At 43.7% G+C, this 21,965-nt stretch overlaps 1 protein-coding gene across 3 annotated transcripts in view; it reads left to right on the top strand.

Annotated features, from left to right (window-relative positions):
- Positions 1 to 21,965, top strand: part of LOC122929256 (chromaffin granule amine transporter-like) — a 138,965-nt gene that overhangs the window by 53,597 nt on the left and 63,403 nt on the right. For 2 of the 3 annotated variants that reach the window (XM_044282770.1, XM_044282769.1), the window contains exons 2-7: positions 14,858 to 14,990; positions 16,118 to 16,430; positions 16,524 to 16,582; positions 18,061 to 18,144; positions 21,287 to 21,379; positions 21,479 to 21,568. In XM_044282770.1, coding sequence (XP_044138705.1) covers positions 14,876 to 14,990; positions 16,118 to 16,430; positions 16,524 to 16,582; positions 18,061 to 18,144; positions 21,287 to 21,379; positions 21,479 to 21,568 — 754 coding nt within the window. In that variant the 5' untranslated portion in view covers positions 14,858 to 14,875. Of the gene's footprint in view, positions 1 to 14,518; positions 14,667 to 14,857; positions 14,991 to 16,117; positions 16,431 to 16,523; positions 16,583 to 18,060; positions 18,145 to 21,286; positions 21,380 to 21,478; positions 21,569 to 21,965 lie in introns of those variants that run through there. The other variant, XM_044282771.1, reaches the window with a different exon arrangement.

Genomic DNA, 21,965 nt, shown 5'->3' with positions numbered 1-21,965 from the left:
AGGAATTTCTGTGTCATAAAAACTTGAATACGGGGAAGAATAAGTGTGATACCAAAAGAAAGTTCATAATCAGAAGAGATGAGCAAACTTTTCAAAAATTAGATTCCGAACGGTTTGGAAAATTTTCCAAAAAGATTTGATTCAGTCCGAATTTATTTGTGATGAATCTCGTTAAAAAAAAACTGCTATTTCCTGGCTGCTGAGAGCCTGTATAGTAGTGTAGAACACTGTGCATTGCAAAAACAAGCATAGGGAGACACGCAGATGATAGGCATCACTCTTAGGCCTCTTTCGCACGGGCAAGATTTCCGCGCGGGTGCAATGCGTGAGGTGAACGCATTGCACCCGCACTGAATCCGGACCCATTCATTTCTATGGGGCTGTGCAGATGAGCAGTGATTTTCACGCATCACTTGTGCGTTGTGTGAAAATCGCAGCATACTCCTCTTTGTGCGTTTTTCATGCAACGCAGGCCCCATAGAAGTGAATTTATCTGCGTGATAATCGCAAGCAAGTGCGGATGCGGTGCGATTTTCATGCACGGTTGCTAGGAGACGATCGGGATGGAGACCCGATCATTATTATTTTCCCTTATAACATGACTATAAGGGAAAATAGAAGCATTCTTAATACAGAATGCTTAGTACAATAGGGCTGGAGAGGTTAAAAAAAAATAATAATAATTTAATTCACCCTAATCCATTTGTTCGCGCAGCCAGGCTTCTCTTCTGTCTTCATCTTTGCTCCGGTCTGCCTGCATCATCAAGAAATCATGCACTGCCTTTCTCTGCTCCAATAGTGGGTCCAACATGTGGAGGGTGGAGTTCCAACAGGTGGAAGCGTCGCATATCAGGCCATGTTGGGGAACACTATTCTGCCTTTGCAGCTCAAGGAGGGTGTGCTTTGCAGTGTAAGAGTTGCTGAAGTGCATGCACAGTTTCCTAGCCATTTTCAGGATGTCTTGAAGTTGGGTGGAAGACTTCAGGAACTGCTATAACCAGATTAAAGAAGTGCGCCATGCAGGGCGAGGTACCGGCACAATGTTCTTCCGGTTTTCGGTGGCCATGTTTCCGATTTTACGTTGGTGATGAGAGAGCCATGATTGGAATTCCTCTTGAAGGACGCAGAGCAGTTCCTCCCCGGTATCACTCAGTTCACCCAGGCAAATCAGGTAAAGAACAGCATGACACCACTGCATGGGTCACTGCTGGCTTGGCAGCTGCATTTCTAGGCAGCAATGATCATTTCTGGATCGGGATGAACATTGGTATACATAGAGAAGTAAGGGCCCGTATCAAGGATCAAACCAGGCCCCCCACACAGAACAGAAGGGTTTCTGCCTAAACCCCTTTCAATGATACTTGGGCCATTTTTCCACTGCCTAATTTGATAAAAGTTGTTCCTTTAGAGGGTAGAGTCCTGACCAAGTTTTCACTCCCAGTAGAAGAGGAGATAATCCCAACTAAGGCTGGGCCCCCTCCTGCCATGGGCCCCACAGCAGTCTCATGATCTGCCGCTATGACAGTTACGCTCCTGGGGATGAATGATTGTTACTCAGCTGCTTGTTTCAGAGACACATTTATTGACACCGGGTTTAGTGTTTTATTTGAAAAGAAAATTTAAAATGTTGCAGATTGTGCAACTATAGTTACAGAAAATGTAGTGTAATGAACTATAGAGTATACATGACATATATACAGGGCGCACATGATGATCACATCAGTTACTGAGAATGGCAGTGGAGAACCGGAGTTTATGCGCTTGTCTTCCAGACCAGGCAATTATTGTCTTCCCAGAGCCATAACTTTATATTTTATTTTTCCGTTGGCATGCAGGCTTTGATTTTTTGTGGGACAAGTTGTACTTTCTTGTGGCTCCATTTCAAGGGAACCCATCAGGTTAAACATGGTATCTGAACTGAAGGCAGCATGTTAAAGAGCAGGAGGAGCTGAGCAGATTGATATATAGTTTTATGGGAAAATATTCAGTAAAACAGCTAATTTATTCATTTATATCCAGGCTAATTCTGGGTGTTGAGGTCAAAGAGGCGGTCCTATCAGTGATTGACAGACTTCTCTCTATGACTGTGTATACAGAGATAGCTGTCAGTCACTGATAGGACCGCCTCCTGCACTTCAAAGCCCAGAATGAGCAGAGATATAAATAAATAAAATACAAGTTTTATTGAATCACTCTCTGCTCAGCCCCTCCTGTTCTATAATAGGCTGCCTGCAGATTAATTTGCATGTTCATGGTGACAGATTCCCTTTAATATTGCATACAACGTAGCGGGAAGCAGCGATGCTTACCTTTCAAATGTCTGACCAAATCTATAGATAAATTCCTTGAAGGGTGTAGTTTGCAAAAGCTATTTTTCTGGCACCTCCAGTGCTCTTCCAAGTTTTAGTAATAGAAGTGCATATAGATTCCACCAATTTATTGTCAGAAAGAGGTATTTTCTAATATATAAAGCTGAGTGTATGTGTGTGTGTGTAAGTCCGCTAAAGGAATCCTGCACCGTCGCATTTACAATCACAATATTTAACACACAGGTACATTGGTGTCTGGGAAGATTTTAGACCAGGTCTCATCTCTCTAGAATGTACCGTTCCTGAGATATTCCCAAAAAATGCATTAGCCAATAGAAGCTTGGTCACATGACCCTTATCAGCCTATGGAAGCTCGCAGGCCGTTAGCCTCCACATACACAGTTTTACTCCAGGTTTCCATAACAACCCAGCCATTTTTCTTCACTGCTGTAGGAGAGCTTTTTTTTATTTATTTATTTTAAAAATTATTTATTTTATTTTCATAGCCAAAAAAGCATGACAGTAGGTTACAGGGTATAATGTAACATGGAATAAGGTACATAATTTCTGATAGCATAAGAATCCTGTATATATAGAGGAGGCAAACACATCAGTAACCGACATGAGCCGGTTGAATACATCATGAGATAAAGCTGACTATGCTCATTACGAGTTATATTCAGGAAGTGCTTTCCAATCAGGTTCAAAGGAATACACATGTGTACGGGCTTATATAAGCTTATAAGGCAGGAGTACTGTATGGACTATGATAATAGTGCCCCAGGAATATCACAAGAGGATGTAGGCGACAACAACAAGAGCGGCCATCAACAAAAAAGGCATAGATGCTCTTGGAGTAGAGATGTGACTAAGTGCGACTGGAAAATCTAAAATTGGACCAAAGTGACCAGCGCTTCAAAAAAGCAGGGTTTGTACGGGATTCCCAAGAGGATAGCTCCTCAAAACGATAGAGCTGATCCACCTTAAGCTTCCATTGTTCAATGGTTGGTAATGAGGTCTGAAGCCAATGTTTGGGGACAAGTAGGCGTGCCGCACTCAAAAGTTGTTTAAAGAGATAGTTGGGAGGGGGATGGTTTGCCTCCGTATAGTGGGACAGCAATGCTCCATATGGGGACATCTTTACAGATTCTTGACAAATTTGATTACTTAAATGAAAAATGTCCGACCACCATTTGTTAATTGCTGGACAATTCCACCAAATAGGGAGGAAGGTTCCAGTTTTTCCTCTGAGCACCTCCAGCACTTGTCTGAGGAGGATTCAGCAAAATGGGCGGATCTAGCTGGAGTAATATACCTTTGGGTCAGGATTTTGTATCCATTTTCCTGTATGCGTACGCAACGAGAAGCCTTATGGGGGAGGGTGAATAAATCTGGCAATACATTTATAGGTATGGTTATCCCAGTTTCTCTTTCCCAGTTGTGTATGAAAGGCGTTTTGGAGATGAGAGGTGGAGCCCGCAGTTTGCTATGTATTTGTGAGATTAGCTTTCTCGGGGGTTTGGGATCAATAATGAGAGCTTCGAGCCAGCCTATTGGACGAAGAAGTTCCAGCATTATTCCTTGTTAGGAATGATTTAAAGTGTGGGAATAAGGTAAGGTCACATGGGCGAGGGTTGAGTAGAGCATGTACGGCATCTGTCTCCAACAGCTTCCCAGGAAAATCCAAGAGACTGCTGATAGGTAAAGAGGACGATTTGATCCGTTTGGAGGAGGATTGTAATAGGATTGGAGAGGATGTGCCTAAAACATCTGCAACTGTCAGAATAGGGGAGGGGAAGGGAACTGAGCAGTGGGAGGAGTTCAGCCATCTCCAGGCGTCCAGTGTTGCTTTTAAAATCGGGTAGTTAGGCAGTGGTATGTGTGGGGGTGTATGATGACCTAGCAGAACGGTCTGAAAAGGTAAGCCTAGTATATTTTGTTCTAAGTTTACTCATGGTTTATAGGTAGAGTTGCGGAGCCAGTCTACCGCTCTAGCCAATAGTATTGCTTTCCCATACAGTTCTGGGTCGGGGAGACCAATGCCTCCTAGCTGACGTGGATGGGCTAAAAGTTTGTACGAGAGTCAAGCTTTTTTACCATTCCAGATGAAAGATCAAAATTTTTGCTTCAAGGATGTGTAGTAGGATTTAGGTATAGGGATTGTGAGGACCTGTTGGAGGTTTGTTAGGCGCGGCAAGATTAATGAGGTAAGAAGATTTTTACGCCCAAACCAAGATAGCATGGGAGCCCTAGCCTGTAAGTTATCTATGGCTTTAAATAGTTTTTAAGGGGAATGTAGTTTAGGGAGAAAAGATCTGGGATATGTGGGCCAATTCTAACTCCTAGGTAAGTGATGGTGGGGGAGGACCAGTTAAAAGGGGAATTTTCCATCAATGAGGATTTAGTTTGAGCAGGCAGTCCTAAGGAAAGAATCAGTGATTTACTAGCATTGATCTTAAAGTTTGAGATGGAGCTATATTGTTGTAAGTGGTTTTGTATGCAAATTAGAGAGGTTTTGGGATTTGTCGTCATAATCATCACATCATCGGCGAACGCCCCGATTTTATGTTCTCTTCCTCCCAGATAAAGACCCTTAATATTATGGTCGTTTCCAAATGTAGTCAGAAGGGGTTCCATCGCCAACACGAAGAGGAGAGGGTATAAGGGGCAGCCCTGGCGGGTACCGTTGTGTATGTGGAAGGGCAATGAGAGGTTTCCATTAACCATTACTAAGGCAGTGGCTTGCGCATACATAGCAAAGATCGCTTGAACAAAGGGACCAGGTAAGCCAAAGCCCAACAGAACTTGCCTCAAATATGTCCAATTAATTCTATCGAACGCTTTTTCAGCGTCGGTGCTAAGTAAAAGGAGAGGAGAGGAAGTGTGTTTGGCATGGCATAATGCATTGATAACCCTCGTCGTGTTATCTTTGCCCTCTCTATTGCGGACGAAGCCTACCTGGTCCCCATGTATCAGTAGGGGAAGGAAGTTTGCAAGACGGTTGGCCAGCCTTTTAGCTAAGAGTTTAAGGTCAATATTTAAAAGGGAAATGGGTCTATAATTAGCGCATAATTTGGGATCTTTCCCTTCTTTGGGGATCAGTGCTATGTGTGCTGTTGTCATATCCCTAGATAGAGAATTACCCTGTATTGCAGAATTGCAAACATTAAGAAGATGTGGAAGTAGTTGGTTCTTAAAGGTTTTATAATATGATGACGGAAGGCCATCGGGGCCAGGGCTTTTACCTAAAGGCAATTGGGAGAGAGCGACAGATAGCTCCTCAATAGAGAAGGGTGTTGCCAAAGAGATTTTCTGAGGTTCAGTAAGCGTGGGGAGAGTATTTGCCTCAGGAAGGAGGAAATTAAAGACTGATGGGATTCAGAGGAGGGGGGGGGGGGGAGGAATGTTGTATAGCTCCTCATAGAAAACTGTAAATTGTTTGGCTATTTGATTTGTAGAAAAAAGGATCTCTCCATTGGGGGAGGCTAGCTGGTGTATGTAGTTGTTATCTCTTCCTTAATTCTATTCATCAGGAACTTAGTAGTCTTGTCTTCGTGAGCAAAGAATTTATGCTGCGAGTTCAGGTAATATTTAGCGGATTTAGCTTCCAATAAAGCTTTCAGTTCCGCTCTAAGACTAGAAAGGTCCCAACGATGAGAATCAGCTAAAGAACGTTTGTGTAGGGTCTCAAGTTTTTTAATTTTGGTGAGCAGGGTTTCTATATTTTTTTCCCAAAGTTTTTTAATGTGTGATCCAATGCTAATAAAGTGTCCTCTTATAAAGGGTTTATGAGCGTCCCAAAGGGTTTGAGAAGAGAGAGAAGGGTGAGTATTCAACTTAAAGTACTCATCTAATAGAGAGGAAATTTTAGTGATAATGTTGGGATCTCCTATAATAGACTCATTAAGACGCCAGTTAAAGCATGAGGTATTGCGTACAGGGGATGTAACTGAGAGGAAAACAGGCGTGTGATCGGATATGTGGATAGAACCGATCCTGGCTGTTGGACAGTGCTGGAGGTGTTCCTTGGAAACAAATAGATAGTCAATGCGGTGGTATGTATTATGGACGTGTGAAAGAAAGGTGTAGTCTACATCACTAGGATGCAGAGTACGCCAGGAGTCTACCAGATGCAGGCTCCAGAGGACATCTCTTACCCGTCTTAGTGAGCTCACTGAGTGAGCTGATTTATGGGAGGATGTTAAAATCGCCTCCCAGTACAACAATACCGTCTTTGAAAGATTCAATAGTCTGGTAAATGCTAGAAAACGAGGAGGCCTGTTTGGTGTTGGGGGCATACAGGTTCACAAAAGTATATGTCTGGGGGCCTATAGTCCCCTTCACCAAGAGAAATCTCCCTTCAGGATCTTGAATATGCTCAGAGTATTTAAAGGGGACTTTTCTCTTAAAACCAATGCTCACACCCCCGGATGCCGACGAATTCCCCCCGCAATGGAACCACACAGGATAGTGTGAGAATTCCAGGTTGGGGTAATGGTTGAACCTGAAGTGTGTCTCCTGAAGAAGCAGTGAAGATGAAGAAAGTCACAGCACTCCAAAAGCTTGTTCAGTGTTCTTTAATTCACCAAAGGTTCAGCAGCAACGTTTCAACAACAGTCTTTATCAAGCTACATACATGTTTACAAGTGACTCATATTATATAAGGGTACTAATTCATACCAATTACACAGTGGGTGTGCTACAACAGTAATTCCGCCCCCTCTCAGACAGAAACAATCACCAAGTTAATTAATCCCATCAAACATAGTGCATGTTAGTTATAAGGCTTACCAGGCGTTCATATGAGATCTATTACTCTGTGCTGTGTCCATGGTGTGCGGCGTCTTCCGCATACTACTGAGGCTGCGCGAGTATTCAAACGGGATTCTCATGTATCACAACGTCAGCTGAATCGTCACATGATCAGTGACGCTACCTTCAGTCACCTGACTGGTGACGTGTGTAGGCGTCTGATCGCTGTCATGGTGACCCCAGGTCCTACTTAGAAGATGTAGAACTTTTCTTTTAATTCCATTTCTAATGCATATACCAGTTAGAAAGACGCCGATCACCACGGACATCACACAGGAAAAGTGACATCATTTTAAGTTCTATATAGGTCTGTTTAACAGCGACACAGGACCCAATCCCAGCAGGATGTATGAGAAAGCTCATTTATATCTATACTATGGTTCAATACCAAATCTGGCATATGTAAAGCGGAAATGTATAGCGCCACACATAGATGCAACCATGTAAAGGGGGGGGAAAAGGGAGAGAAAAAAGAGAAGAAATCTTCCAAAAACGGGACTGTTCAAAAGATGCGGTCTTCCTGACACTCATCTATAAGTAAATGTGTTCAGAAGTGGCAAGCATGGCAAATAGGGTGAAGTCCCGTGCTTAGCACGGTGCGGAGTACTCAAACTCATACCTCTCATAGGCTAATACCACGGGGTATATTAGTATGATATACCCCAAACATATTAAAGAATACCATTAGACGAGGGATACTAGGGCCACAACCATCGCCCCCCTCTGTCAAAAGAGAGACCACAGATGCGTTCCCTTGCTCAATCTGGGTCCCACCGTCAGGAGGAAGACCCCTACTGCGCTTATCCCCATTGTCTCCTGTATAGAAATTTCTTTTTATGGTATTACAAATAAGTGACACCCTATGCCACCGAACCTAAAGATTGCCCGCCTGCATCACTCAGCTCCCAAGTCAAATATTTTAGGACTTATCAAACCACCCATCCTGCATGTGGTATACATCCGCCATGTATATCCAGTCATTGGAATCAAACCTTGTACACAATTCATGTGATGGTATATTAAACCCGCTAGGCGGCTCCCAGGTCACTGTTTCCAGAACACCTTAGTCCATCTCTCGATCATGCCACGCCTGGATGCCTTATCTATTAGTGATAAACAAAAAAAGAAGAATGAGATAAAAAAGATAAAATTTGCAGATGATCTCGATATAATATCGGGTACTATTACTTAATACATATAAAAAAAACTTTTCACATCCCATATGTCGACTCAGAAGAGGGAACCCACCTTGAACTCCCGATTGAGTCCCTTAGGCTCAATGGTGTCCAGTTCAAAGATCCATCTGAGTTCCAGACGTTTTAATAGTCGTTCCCGATCACCACCCCTCCGTGGCGTGGGGACGCCATCAATGATCCTGAACCTCAATTGTGCAACGCTGTGTTTATGCCTGTAAAAATGTTCCGGGACCGGAAGTTCACTTTCCAAATTTCCAGACGCATTCTCCATCTTAGTAAACAATTTCCGGATGGAGTACCTATGCTGGTTAATCCTCAATTTGCAGGCCTGTGTGGTCTCACCCACATAGATGAGACCACACGGGCACTGCAATGTATAGATCACAAATTCAGAGGAACATGTGTAGAAACCCCTTATGTCATACTTCTTTCCAGTATGAGGATGGAAAAAGGTCTGTCCCTTCAGTACATTGTTGCAATTACAACAGTTGAGGCAGGGGTAACATCCCTTTCTGGAGATGCGCGATTTATCAGGCCTCTGCAGAAAAGAATGTACCAATTGATCACCCAGATTTCTGGACCTCCTATATGACATAAGTGGTGGTGTTTGAAACTCCACAATGTCTGGAAAAGAGCGTGTCAGAATTTGCCAATTTCGTCTGAGCGAACCAGCTATTTGTTTGCTCAGAACCGAATGTGTGGACACAAAAGGCAATCTCTTATTTTCGGTTTTCATTTTAGTCGTGGTCAACAGATGGGTCCGTGTTTGTTGCCTGACCTTGTCTAGATGCCCCTGGACCAACTTTTTGGGATATTTTCTGGCTATGAACTTGGAGCTCATTGCCTGCAATCCTACATCCACTTTTTTATCATCTGAGATGATACGTCTTACTCTAAGGAGTTGGCTGTATGGGAGAGAACTCAACATATTTTTTGGATGGGCACTATCATAACGCAACATGTTGTTTCGGTCCGTTGACTTGACAAAGATGTCTGTTTGGAGACCCCTCTCAGTCACATAGACTAATGTGTCTAGAAATTGTATAGAGTGTGGCGAGTCCACTCTAGTGAATTTCAGTTGCGTATGGACACTATTGATGTAGTCATGAAACTTCCCTAACTCCATGTCCGTCCCTGACCATATGAGGAAGATGTCGTCTATATACCTCATCCACCCGGACACACATTGGAACAGGGTGGATGGGTATATAAACGACTCCTCCACATATGTCATATAGATGTTGGCATATGTCGGGGCCATATTAGACCCCATGGCGGTCCCACGAACAGCCCCGTTTTTGGAAGATTTCTTCTCTTTTTTCTCCCCCTTTCCCCCCCCCCTTTACATGGTTGCATCTATATGTGGCGCTATACATTTCCGCTTTACATATGCCAGATTTGGTATTGAACCATAGTATAGATATAAATGAGCTTTCTCATACATCCTGCTGGGATTGGGTCCTGTGTCGCTGTTAAACAGACCTATATAGAACTTAAAATGATGTCACTTTTCCTGTGTGATGTCCGTGGTGATCGGCGTCTTTCTAACTGGTTATACGCATTAGAAATGGAATTAAAAGAAAAGTTCTACATCTTCTAAGTAGGACCTGGGGTCACCATGACAGCGATCAGACGCCTACACACGTCACCAGTCAGTTGACTGAAGGTAGCGTCACTGATCATGTGACGATTCAGCTGACGTTGTGATACATGAGAATCCCGTTTGAATACTCGCGCAGCCTCAGTAGTATGCGGAAGACGCCGCACACCATGGACACAGCACAGAGTAATAGATCTCATATGAACGCCTGGTAAGCCTTATAACTAACATGCACTATGTTTGATGGGATTAATTAACTTGGTGATTGTTTCTGTCTGAGAGGGGGCGGAATTACTGTTGTAGCACACCCACTGTGTAATTGGTATGAATTAGTACCCTTATATAATATGAGTCACTTGTAAACATGTATGTAGCTTGATAAAGACTGTTGTTGAAACGTTGCTGCTGAACCTTTGGTGAATTAAAGAACACTGAACAAGCTTTTGGAGTGCTGTGACTTTCTTCATCTTCACTGGTAATTTTGGGGTCTCTGAGGCTGAGACCTGTCATCACGAGCACCGCCGCAAAGCACCTTGAATGCATTCAAGTAAGTGGTGCTGTCCTACCATCCATTTTTGTTTGATCTCCTGAAGAAGCAACACATCTGATCCTTCCTTGCATAGCATCGCAAAGATTTGGCTTCTCTTAGGCTACTTTCACACTTGCGTTCGGAGTGGATCCGTCTGGTATTTATACAGACGGATCCGCTCCTATAATGCAAACGATGGTATCCGTTCAGACGGAACCGTTTGCATTATATTTCACTAAAAAAGTCTAAGTGTGATTTGTATTCAGACGGATCCGTCCAGACTTTACATTGAAAGTCAATGGGGGGCGGATCCGTTTGAAAAATGCACCACATTGTGTCACCTTTGAACGGATCCGTCCCCATTGACTTCCATTGTAACTCTGGACGGATCCGTTTGCCTCCGCACGGCCAGGCGTGCTGAGCGGAGGACAGACGGTGCCAGACTGATGCATTCTGAGCGGATCCGCATCCACTCAGAATGCATTAGGGCTGGACGGATGCGTTAGGGGCCGCTTGTGAGAGCCTTCAAACGGAACTCACAAGCGGAGCCCCGAACGCTAATGTGAAAGTAGCCTTAGATGGAGAGTTAAATCCCCTTACGTTGTAGGTGGCAATTTGAAGATCAGCCATAATTGTGTGGTGCGTGGGGATTGAAGCACATCAGTGTGTTAGTCCCCCAGGGGAGAGCACTTACTGGTAAGGTGCGAGTCAGCCGATCTGGTAAAAAGGATTGGATCCATAAGTCGGTGCGACATCCTCTACAGTGATATGACAAGAGTATCATGTACCTTAGATCAAACCGGGGGAAAAAAGAAAACATTAGAACAAAAAGAAAACATTTCAAGCATAGGGTCACCCCTACGCTAGTCATCCTGAGGGGAATGAGGTCCACAGACCTGATTATGTACCGTCTAGCACGTTAATAGGCAGCCGATATGGGATAGTAAACTCGCTATAGTAAAGGGAAACAGTTGGATATTTATGGAAAGGGCAAACTGACTAGTGGCGGAGGGCTAGGCAAATAGTGACATTGAGAAATTGGACAGAAAAGACAATCTAGAAGGGTATGAGAAGTGAAGGCAAGAGACAAAGGGCAGTGAGGGGAATGAGGTAAAGGATGCATGGGGAGACAGACAGATAGTAACATATATCAGTTGGATAAGACATCTCCAGACTTCACTGAAACATTTCCAATCCGTGAAGTATCAACTAACGTCTGATCCTAGGATGTGTGGAAAGGGTTTTGGAAAAAGTTTCCAGGTGATGGGTCATGGTGATTAGGAACCGTCCTAGGAGAGTTCACCGATCTTGAGTAAGTCTCTTTGGGGTCAGTTGTCTTCCTCTTTTACCAGCTTTATGGGCTTTAGGGGTTTGCATCAAGGTGAAGGGCGTGATGGCGGGGACTTCTGGAAGGGCAGCAATGTCCTGGAATAGGTCCCAATTCTCAATCTGGAAAGGAGGGATTTGCAGGACATCATACATTACATCCAAATCAGAATGCGACATAATATTAAAGCGACGTCCTTCCTGGGAAAAAGATAAGCCAAACGGAAAGTTCCATTTATATTGGATCTTGTTAGAACGTAGCCATTCTGTCAAGGGTTTCAGGATCCTGCGCTTTCTAAATGTGGAGGGGGCTAAATCTTGATAGATGGATATTTGTGCCCCTTTAAATATAATATCCGGACGGTTCCTTGCCGCTTCTTGCACTGCAGCCTTGACTTGGAAATTGAGAAATTTGCTAATTATGTCCCTAGGAGGATCTTCTGGTTTAGGCTTGGGGCGTAGTGCCCTATGGGCTCTCTCCAGTATTATGTCAGGATCAAAATTTGGGCCCAGGAGTGAAATACAGAGATGTTTAACAGCATTTGGAATGTTTCCTGGGGCCACTGTTTCAGGGATCCCTCGTATACGGAGATTGTTGCGGCGCCCCCTGTTTTCCTGGTCCTGCAGGGCGTTATGCAGTTCGTTAAGGTTAGCGCTGCACTTTTGAAATGAGCTGGATGTAGCTTTCTGGTGCTCTAGGACCATGGCCTGGTGAGTCTCAAGTGCCTCCACTCTGTCCCCCACTTGCCTCATGTCTTGGCGCATGGCAGCGATTTCGCTGAGGATCAGTTCCATGGCTTTACACAGGGCATGTTTTAAATAGTGCCAGGTTATAGGTAGAGTCCCTTTACCTTGCGGCTCATCAGCGTTGCTGTCCTCATCGGACTTCTCCTGCGCGCTGGCTCTGTGAGACTGTGCAGGCTGAGTCAGCGCCATCTTGGAGTCCCGCGCCACAAACGAGGAGGCCGTCCTTCTTGATAAATTTATCCATCTCGCCGCTAGCTCGATGGCTCTTATGGAGATTCGGGTGTTCACCGATCTTGGGGTTACCAATCTTCACCATATTGAGGCTTCTGATAGCAAGTGCTATAGACGGCTGTTGTGCAGGAGCTCAGCAAAGTGCGGCCATCTCTGACCGGCGCAAGCTCCGCCTTCCCTGCTGTAGGAGAGCTTTAAAGGTAATCTGTCACTAGGATAATCTCTATTGAAGTAAAGCCATGGCCTAATAGCACTTAGTACTTTATTTCAAGATGTGCCTTTGTTCTAGCAATAGATGTTTTTATCATCTGAAAATCCAGTTTATTTGGTATGCAAATGATCCAGTACGGTGCCCAGAGGGGCGTCACTCTTGCAGGAAGGAGCCCAGACACGCCCCCTGCCACAATGTGTCCACCCTCAAAGGACAAACTTAAAACCCTGCCCCCAGGTCCCGCTAAGCTACACCCCTGATTTTATTAGGCCACGACCCGTTCCACTCCGACGGGGATTGAAAAAATGAAGGTAAAAATCAACTTCTGTCAGCTGCAGGGGTGGGAGGAAGGGTGACTTTCTCCCTGCAGCTCACACTCAGACAGCACAGTGCTGCTGTCTGAGAGTGAGCTGTTCAAAAGTACATCCTTGTGTCCGTCCAGGCCCTGTGATACACGGAAGACAGAGTCTGAAAGCTGGACTGTCCGGCCTAAAACTGTGGAGGTCACAGTTAAGGAGATGGTCCGCTATGGAGGTAAGTGTTAAGGGGCAGATTGCTGTAAAGGCCACTGTTAAGGGGGCAGGCTGCTGTGGAGGTCCAATTTTAAGGGACGGGGCACTGGTGGAGGTCAATGTTAAGGGGGCGGGGTGCTGTAGATGTCACTGCAATAGAGGATAGTGTTGATATTTATCAACAACACACACAAACATTAAATTAAATAGATTAAATATACCCTAGTGAAGCCAGGTCCTTCAGCTAGTTTTTTCATAAAACTCAAAATTCATAGAATTTTAATTTTTTATTTTTGGATGGTTTTCTTTTTCATTTCAGCAGTACTATGTGATTGAAAATGAAATACAAAACATTGTCCTCCTGCAGCAGTCAGCACAGATGATACATCCTGCACTATAGACAGATAATCCATTGGCACTTTACTGCTGATGTGAGGGGATGATTTTAACAGAAGGATAATCCTCATGATAATAGTAGGTGTAGTATTGAGTTAAAAGTATGAGAGCGCTGTTGTTCTCTTGCTAGGCCTTGATAAAGATGTCTACAGAAGAGCATTGCATTGATTAGTGTTATGTGTGACGTTCTAATGGAGTCACTACAGGGGGGCTCTTTCTGGTCGCACTGATGGTCTGAGTGTGCAAAACTATTTGCTGTACTAAAAGTCCAAACAAAGAGGAAGTTAAAGAGCCGGGACAGGAAGTATAATACTGAGTGGCTTAAAAAAATTATATTTTCAGTCACCTGATTTTTGTAAAAATCTACTATGTTAATATGTGATAACATTTTTGATGTAATTGTCTCTTTAAGAAGACAACCCTTTCATAGATGTAAGATGTGCAGGCTGGTGGAGGTGCCTCTCATGCTATGTCCTGCTGTATATTGTTCTGAGGCTAGAACATGGGAGGTCATGGGATGTTGCCTAAGTTAGGGTCCTAAGTGCCAGTTAAAGATATAGCTAGTTGATGGACGGTCGTTAACCCATATAGTCTGTTTCCCCACTAGGAGGAGTGTCTGTGGGGAGACAGACAGTCCAGGCCACAATTTAGGGGGACCTTCAAAGATGCCTTACCGGAGACCTGTGTGAGGCTGGTATAGGAGACAGAGATAAAGCTTGCCTCTGTGATGACCGTGACCAGAAGATCATAGGGAGATCATGTAAAAGTCCTTACATCACCTGCGTGAGTACCTACCAGTAAGTTCTGCAACTTAATAGAAAAAGGTGGGGGAATCCTACAGAGATTCTTACCTACTTGGCAGGGGTTTACAGGAATGTGTGAGGTGAACAAACTTTGATACTCAAAAGAACTGAAGTCAATTTCAATGTGAACAAGGTCCAGCGGAGTAAGGCTGTGTAAGATTTAACCCTGTCTTCTTTTTTTTAAGGGTGATCCCTGTGGTACCATGATGGAGTGCAGCCCATGCAGGTGGCTTAAAGAGAAGAGGGGCTCCAAAGAGGTGGTCCTTGTGGTGGTTTTTGTAGCTCTACTCGTGGATAATATGCTTTTCACAGTGGTTGGTATGTTACATATGTTTATTAAAGGGGTGTCCCCATAAGTATTTACGGGATATCCACCTCTCCTTTGCAGTTCATGGACAATATGGCAGCCATGGATGGTTGGCAGTGGGACCAGGCTGTTTTTGAGATCATTGGGCCTCCTAGCTGCAAGACTACTGATTCTTATGATAAAGAAGTATGAAAGACTCGAGTAGGCAGGTTAGCTGGCCACATATGGGTCATATCAGCACTTCTCTGTAGAGGAACCCACTAATTTAAAGGGGTATCCTCATCTGAAATATCGCTAGGATATGCCACCAGATTATGAAAAGAGGGAGTCTAACCTCTAGAATCCCCCATGATTCTAAGACTGAATCAGCACTATGACACCTTCACTATTTCACTGCACCGTGGCTCTCCTGACCAACTAGCCTGGCCCATTTATTTGAATGAAGTTCCCTGCCCAGTGGGTAACCAGGAGCTACGATAGCGTGGCCAACCGGTCTTGCATTTAAAACTGCAAATGGGTAGTGGGGATGGAAGGAAATAGGGAGTATTGATTTTACATATTAACTCTAAGGAGTGGTTGTTAAGGTGGTCAACGGGGCAATTAAAGGGTATGTCTAAGCAGAATTTTCAAGGGGAAGTCATAATATTACATGTATGCCGTTCAGATGAATCGCCATCTTTGTAATACAAGGATGGCTTCAGTCCACCAGAATGGTATGTACTTGTATAGATCAGTTCACCATTCTAGATCAACTAGACTAAACCTGACTAGGAGAGCCACCATCTACCATGTCCATTTCCATAATAGGACACAAAAAAACTTAAGTGTATTTGTCTTTTTTTTATTGTAATGTGTAGGGACAGTGATGGGGAACATACTTTATTTAGTGAAGATGGACATTTATGTTAGAAAACTTGCAGTGAAATGTCCCTTATCAGCGCTCTCTACACTGTCCCTTCACATTAGGAGAAAAAAAAGATGCTCCCCTGATTAATGAAAAGGCCTAGTCTTCTGGAATTTATAGGTCAGAGCTTTCTTTATAATGATTTTATGATGTCCATCTACATAATGACCTACATAATGACCACTCAATGTTTATTCCCATATTTACTTCTAATAAATACTCATCTCTGTCTAGTTCCCATCATTCCAAGTTTCCTCTATGGGAAAGAACATACTGGAAACACATCGGTGAACCTGATTGCTTCATCTTCTGTGTCCAGAGCTCCGTTTGACTCCATTCACTCTTTGTATGATAATGCCACCATCTTAAGTGACCAATCAAATTATCAAGGGATTGATAATAAAACCCAGGAGGCCCCCATAAATTCTAGCTGCAACATGGAAACGAGTGTCCTGCAACAAGAGAATGTCCAAGTTGGCCTTCTGTTTGCATCGAAGGCAATAGTACAACTTCTAGTCAACCCCATAGTGGGACTCATTACCAACAGGTACATGGTAGTAGAAGATTCAGAAAGATCTACTATAATACATCTACTTAGCAATGGCCTCTTCTTGTTCTAAAGCTCTTCTTATTCTCCTAGGATTGGATTTGATATACCACTGTTCCTTGGATTTATCATCCTGTTCTTGTCTACTTTAAGTGAGTTATATATTCATTATTCCATGTCTACACCCTCTCTAAAAAAAAACTGGAAATTTTATGAATCATTTTAACACATTGATATAAATAGGAGAGGTATAATACAAATGCAATGCATAAGTTCACCTGTGGGAGTGCTGCAGGGAAACTGAACACTTGTTGCTGGATTCTCTTACAGTGGGTAACCTGTGACTGGCATGATCAGGAATGTGCATATAGTTGTGGGGAGCAGGTGGATGTTGAGTTGAAAATAATGTTGTGAACACAGTCCAGGTACGGCAAAAACAGATCAGCTTTACTAAAGTAATACAGTATGGCAATATGACAGTCTTCTCCAGTGACAGACACAGCCAAATGCAGCAGATGTGTTGCCCCTTTCTGCAGGCCCACTCTGATGTTTTACCTTTTTTAATATCCTGTCCCTGATCTGTTAGTAGAGCCTGGCAGGTTGATGGTTGGATCGATTGTATGCCCAGCTTTCATAAGGAAACTCAATGCTAACACACATGCTTTATGATGAGACGTGATATCTAAACTAAATGCGTTAAGCAAACACCTTCAGATGCTTTTCAATGGCTTTTGTTTCAAGATATCGCGATGAGTTAAGAAATTTGAGTTAAAGGGGTTGTCCTGGTTTCACAGCTGAACCCGGACATATCCCCATTTTCACTCAGGCAGCCCCCATGACTTGAGCATCGGAGCAGTTCATGATCCGATGCTCTCCTTTGCCCTGTGCTAAATCGCGCAGGGCAAAGGCATTTGTAGGAGTTTCGGTGATGTATTGGGGCTCTCCATGGGGCTGCCAGGAAGCCCGGTGACGTCACCGGCACTGATGGGCGGGCTTTAGCGCTGCCCTAGACAGTAAAACGGCTAGGGCAATGCTAAAGCCCACCCATCAGAGCCGGTGACGTCACCGAACATACTGCCGGGCAGAAGCTTCCCCCCAGCAGTGTTATGATAAAAAAAAGAGCCCATGCCCCGCCTCTCATGGGCGCTTCTCATGTTTCCAGGCCCACTGTACCAGCAGGCTATGCTATGTAGGTTTGGCTCTTGATATTTGACCTTATGTCGGTCTGTCTTTATCCTCATCTCTAGTGGTCTTACCTTACCTCATATTTGCTTCATGGGATTCATTATATTGCTTTATATTCTGGTTGATAACGCATACATTCATATGTGGTAACTCAGTGGACCTGTGTGTTTCGGTTAGATATATTTTATTGCATACCGCACTTTGTTCTATATTGTATACAATTTTTTAATGCGTGTCTGTGGTTGTTGTGTCCAATAAACTTTATATATATTTTTAACATCTCTTTATGTCCGGATGTGCATTTATGGGGTAGCTCTTTTGACTCACTCTTGGGTCAGGATATTTGTTATATCATCTGACAGCTCGCATCACTGTACATCCCTTTCATCTCATCTACCATTCATGAATATTGGTAAACTGCTGTTTCCTCCTCTATGTATTTCAGTTTTTGCCTTTGCTAACTCCTATTGGCTGATGTTATTTGCAAGATCCCTGCAGGGAGTTGGATCCTCATTATCTTCTGTTGCAGGTGAAAGTTTTTTTTCTTACTGCTGATAAACCTATATTCTAATGTGCATCTTTTATAATGTGCTCCTCAAGATTTTCTTTCATAGTACTGACCCTCAAGTCTCTATTCCTTGCATTAAACCTTAGACTCCCAGAGCGTTCTTCACTGAAGTTCAGATTTGGGTTCAAAGTTGTGTAGATATAATTATTTTCCCTTGTAAGGGAAAATAATAGCATTCTTAATACGTAATGCTTAGTAAAGTAGGGCTGGAGGGGTTGAAAAAAAATAAAAAATAATTTAACTCACCTTAATCCACTTGTTCGCACAACCTGGCTTCTCTTCTTTCTTCAGGACCTGGGTAAAGGACCTTTGATGACATCACTGCGCTCATCACATGAGCCATCACCATGGTGATGGATCATGTGACGGACCATGTGATGAGCACAGTGACGTCACCACAAGTCATTTTCCTCCTGCACAGCAAAGAAGACAGAAGAGAAGCAGGGCTGCGCGAACAAGTGGATTAAGGCGAGTTACATTTTTATTTTTTGACCTCCATCCCTATTTTACTATGCATTCTGTATTCAGAATGCTATTATTTTCCCTTATAACCATGTTATAAGGGAAAATAATTATGATCGGGCCCCCATCCTGATCGTCTCCTAGCAACTGTGAGTGAAAATCGCACCGCATCCGCACTTGCTTGCGGATACTTGCGATTTTCACATAGGCCCATTCACTTCTATGGGGCCTGCGCTGCGTGAAAAACGCACAATATAGAGCTTGCTGCGATTTTCACGCAACGCACAAGTGATGCGTAAAAATCACCGCTCATGTGCACAGCCCCATAGAAATGAATCGGTCCGGATTCAGTGCGGGTGCAATGCGTTCACCTCACGCCGAGTCACGAGGCCACGGAGCGGTGAGTGAGAGGCTTCTCTTCACTCACGCTCCGTGGTCATGTGATTTAAACGAATCCTTGATGCAGGAAAACCTGCATCGAGGATTTTTTTTTGCCTCGATTACATCGATGAATCGTTCAGCCCTATTCACAACACAATTATACGCCAGAATGGTGGTGCAATTTTTGTGCCAAATACTAGGCTGTGCTAAGCCACAGTCCCTTTCCATTAAAGGGGTATTCCCATGGCACCTTTTCATACTTACCTGCTGCCAGCGCGCCGTTCACTTCCTGGATTCTGGCTAAGGGCGGGCTTCATCCTGATTGACGTCTTCTCCTGGCCGGGCCTCACGCTGGACTGAATGCGCACGCCGCCACGCATGCGCCATGGTGACTTATCCCTGGCCAGTATAGTACAGAGCTGGCGTGCGCGTTCGCAGCTCTGTACTATTCTAGCCAGGATGAAGTCACCAAGGCGCATGCACAGCAGCATGCGCGTTCAGGACAGCGAGCAGCCCGGCCGGGAGAAAAGAAGGAGTCTTCTGTGCAAGTGCGGCCACAGGGATTCTGGAGAAGAGCGGTGGCCTAACCAGGGAAGACCGAATGACAACAATGAGGTAAGTGGGGATGAGTTTTCTCCTAAACGGTGGGAATGGGTTAATCAAATATATTTACAAAAATGATCACTGTCAAATTATTAACAGATTTAACAGTGATCATTATGATGGGAATACCCCTTTAAGCCATGTCCCTTTGTCCAGCTAGGCACAATGGATCTTTCTAAAACTAGATGCATCAAATTTTGTAACAGGACCTTGGTACACTCACATTAGTATATGCGGCCCGATGAGTCCAGAACTCCAAGGGAAGAGCAGACATGGTCGCCACAGGCCCTAATGAATCCTCCATGTTATAAAAAACTAATTATATAAAGGATGCAATATAGTTACAGGTTTGCCCTGGAGCTTCAAAAAATGCTTCAGCTTTTCCATATAACTCACATTAAACCACCTGGAACAGATATACAGTAGAAACTTATGTGCCCTTCTGTGTGTATACAGGAGCAAACATAATATACAATGCATTCAGAAAGTCTGCAGACGCTTTAGCCTTTTTCACATTTTGTTACATTGCAGTCTTGTGCGGGAAAAAAAAAAAAAAAAAAAAGGATTCTCCCACTAGGTAGAACTCAACATCCCATAATGAAAAAGTGAAATCAGAATTTTAGAAACTTTTGCAAATTTATTATAAAGTAAAAAATAAAATTTCAGATGGACATAAGTATTCAGACCCTTTGCTATGAAATAAAGTTTAGCTTCTCTTGATCATCTTTGAGATATTTCTATACCTTGGTTGGAGTCCACCTGTGTTAAATTCAGTTGATTGGACATGATTTGGAAAGACACAATCTTGTCTATATAAGGTCTCACGCCTTACAATGCATATTGGAACAATAAAATGAAGCTATGAGGAGAAAAGAACTGCATGTAAAGCCCATAAACAGGATTGTGTGAAGGCACAGATCTAGAGAAGGGAACAAAACAATTTCTGATGCACTGAAAGTCCACATACAGTGGCTTCCATAATTCCTAAATGGAAGAAATTTGGAACAACCAGCACTCTTCCGACAGCTGGTTGCCCGACTAAACTTAGTAAGTGGGGTAAAGGGCCTGGTGAGAGATGTAAACAAGAACCCAATGGTCAGTCTGGCTGATCTCTATAGATCCTGTGTGCTTATGGAATACACTTCCATAAGGTTGACCTTCACTGCAGCACTCAACTTAGCTGGGCCTTATGGCAGAGGGGCCAAAAAGAAAGATGCCTAAAAGCCCAACTGGAGTTTGCAAAAAAAGACCTAAAGGACTTTCAAACTGTGAGAAATATCTGGTCTGATTAAAATAAGAACTTTTGGACTCAATTCTAAGTGTCATGTCTGGAGGAAGCCAGGCACTGCTCATCACCTGCCCAATACCATCCCCTCAGTGAAGCATTGTGGTGGCACCTGTAGGACCCTACCTACACAGCTAGGACAACAGAAGAGTGGCTTAGGGGACCTAACTTGAAGCCAACTGAACATCTCTGGAGGGACCTGTAATTTTCTCTATTTGCCTCCTTGTATTCTGACAGTTTTGTAGTGACAGTCCTTGGGGCCTGAGGACTGTCCAATTATAATGGCAAATAGCCAGAAGCAAGCAGAGTCGCCTTCTTCTGTTTGCACTGCGTAGTCTCTGCAAATAGTGACTTCAATACATGTATCTACAGGTTTGGGAATGCTGGCACAAGTATACCCTGATGACTATGAAAGAGGAAGGGCCATGGGCATCGCACTAGGAGGCCTGGCAGTGGGTGTGCTCAGTAAGTACCATGATCTCAAAGGTTCCTCAGTCTGTTGGTTTATAGCTTTGACTTGTCTTGTGTAAAGTTGTCCTCTCTCCAATTGCCCTCTCTTTGCAGCTGGTGCCCCCTTTGGTTCGGTCATGTATGAGTTTGTTGGGAAAGCGTCTCCATTCTTAGTGCTGGCCGCTCTCGCTCTGCTAGATGGAGGTAATACACTATTTTTGGGGGTAGAAGCACTAGAGTTTTGCAATACACATCATTGCAGGATGCAGGTGTACAGTAACCAGTGATCAGCGGAGAACAGTTTATATATAGATATAATGTAATAAAACATAACAAAAAACATATTCTAGACTAGCCCTGAGTAACATCAGTCAGGGGCGGACATGCTACGGGGGCCCTTTAAGGGAAGAGTGCCCCAAAATAATACTGGTTCCTTATATCCATGTCTCACAATTACTGGTGAATTAGTGCAGCAGTGAGGGCTCTTCTGGAGAGCCATGAGTGAGGTGGTCTCCATCATGCACCACATTGTCATAAAATTAAAGGTTGGAAATCAAGGAGCCAATATACTGATCATGCACAAGAGCTCTCTGTTATTGGC

The sequence above is a fragment of the Bufo gargarizans genome, chromosome 2, assembly GCF_014858855.1.
Source record: "Bufo gargarizans isolate SCDJY-AF-19 chromosome 2, ASM1485885v1, whole genome shotgun sequence".
Taxonomy (NCBI): domain Eukaryota; kingdom Metazoa; phylum Chordata; class Amphibia; order Anura; family Bufonidae; genus Bufo; species Bufo gargarizans.
This window is presented reverse-complemented; position numbering and strand designations above follow the sequence as displayed.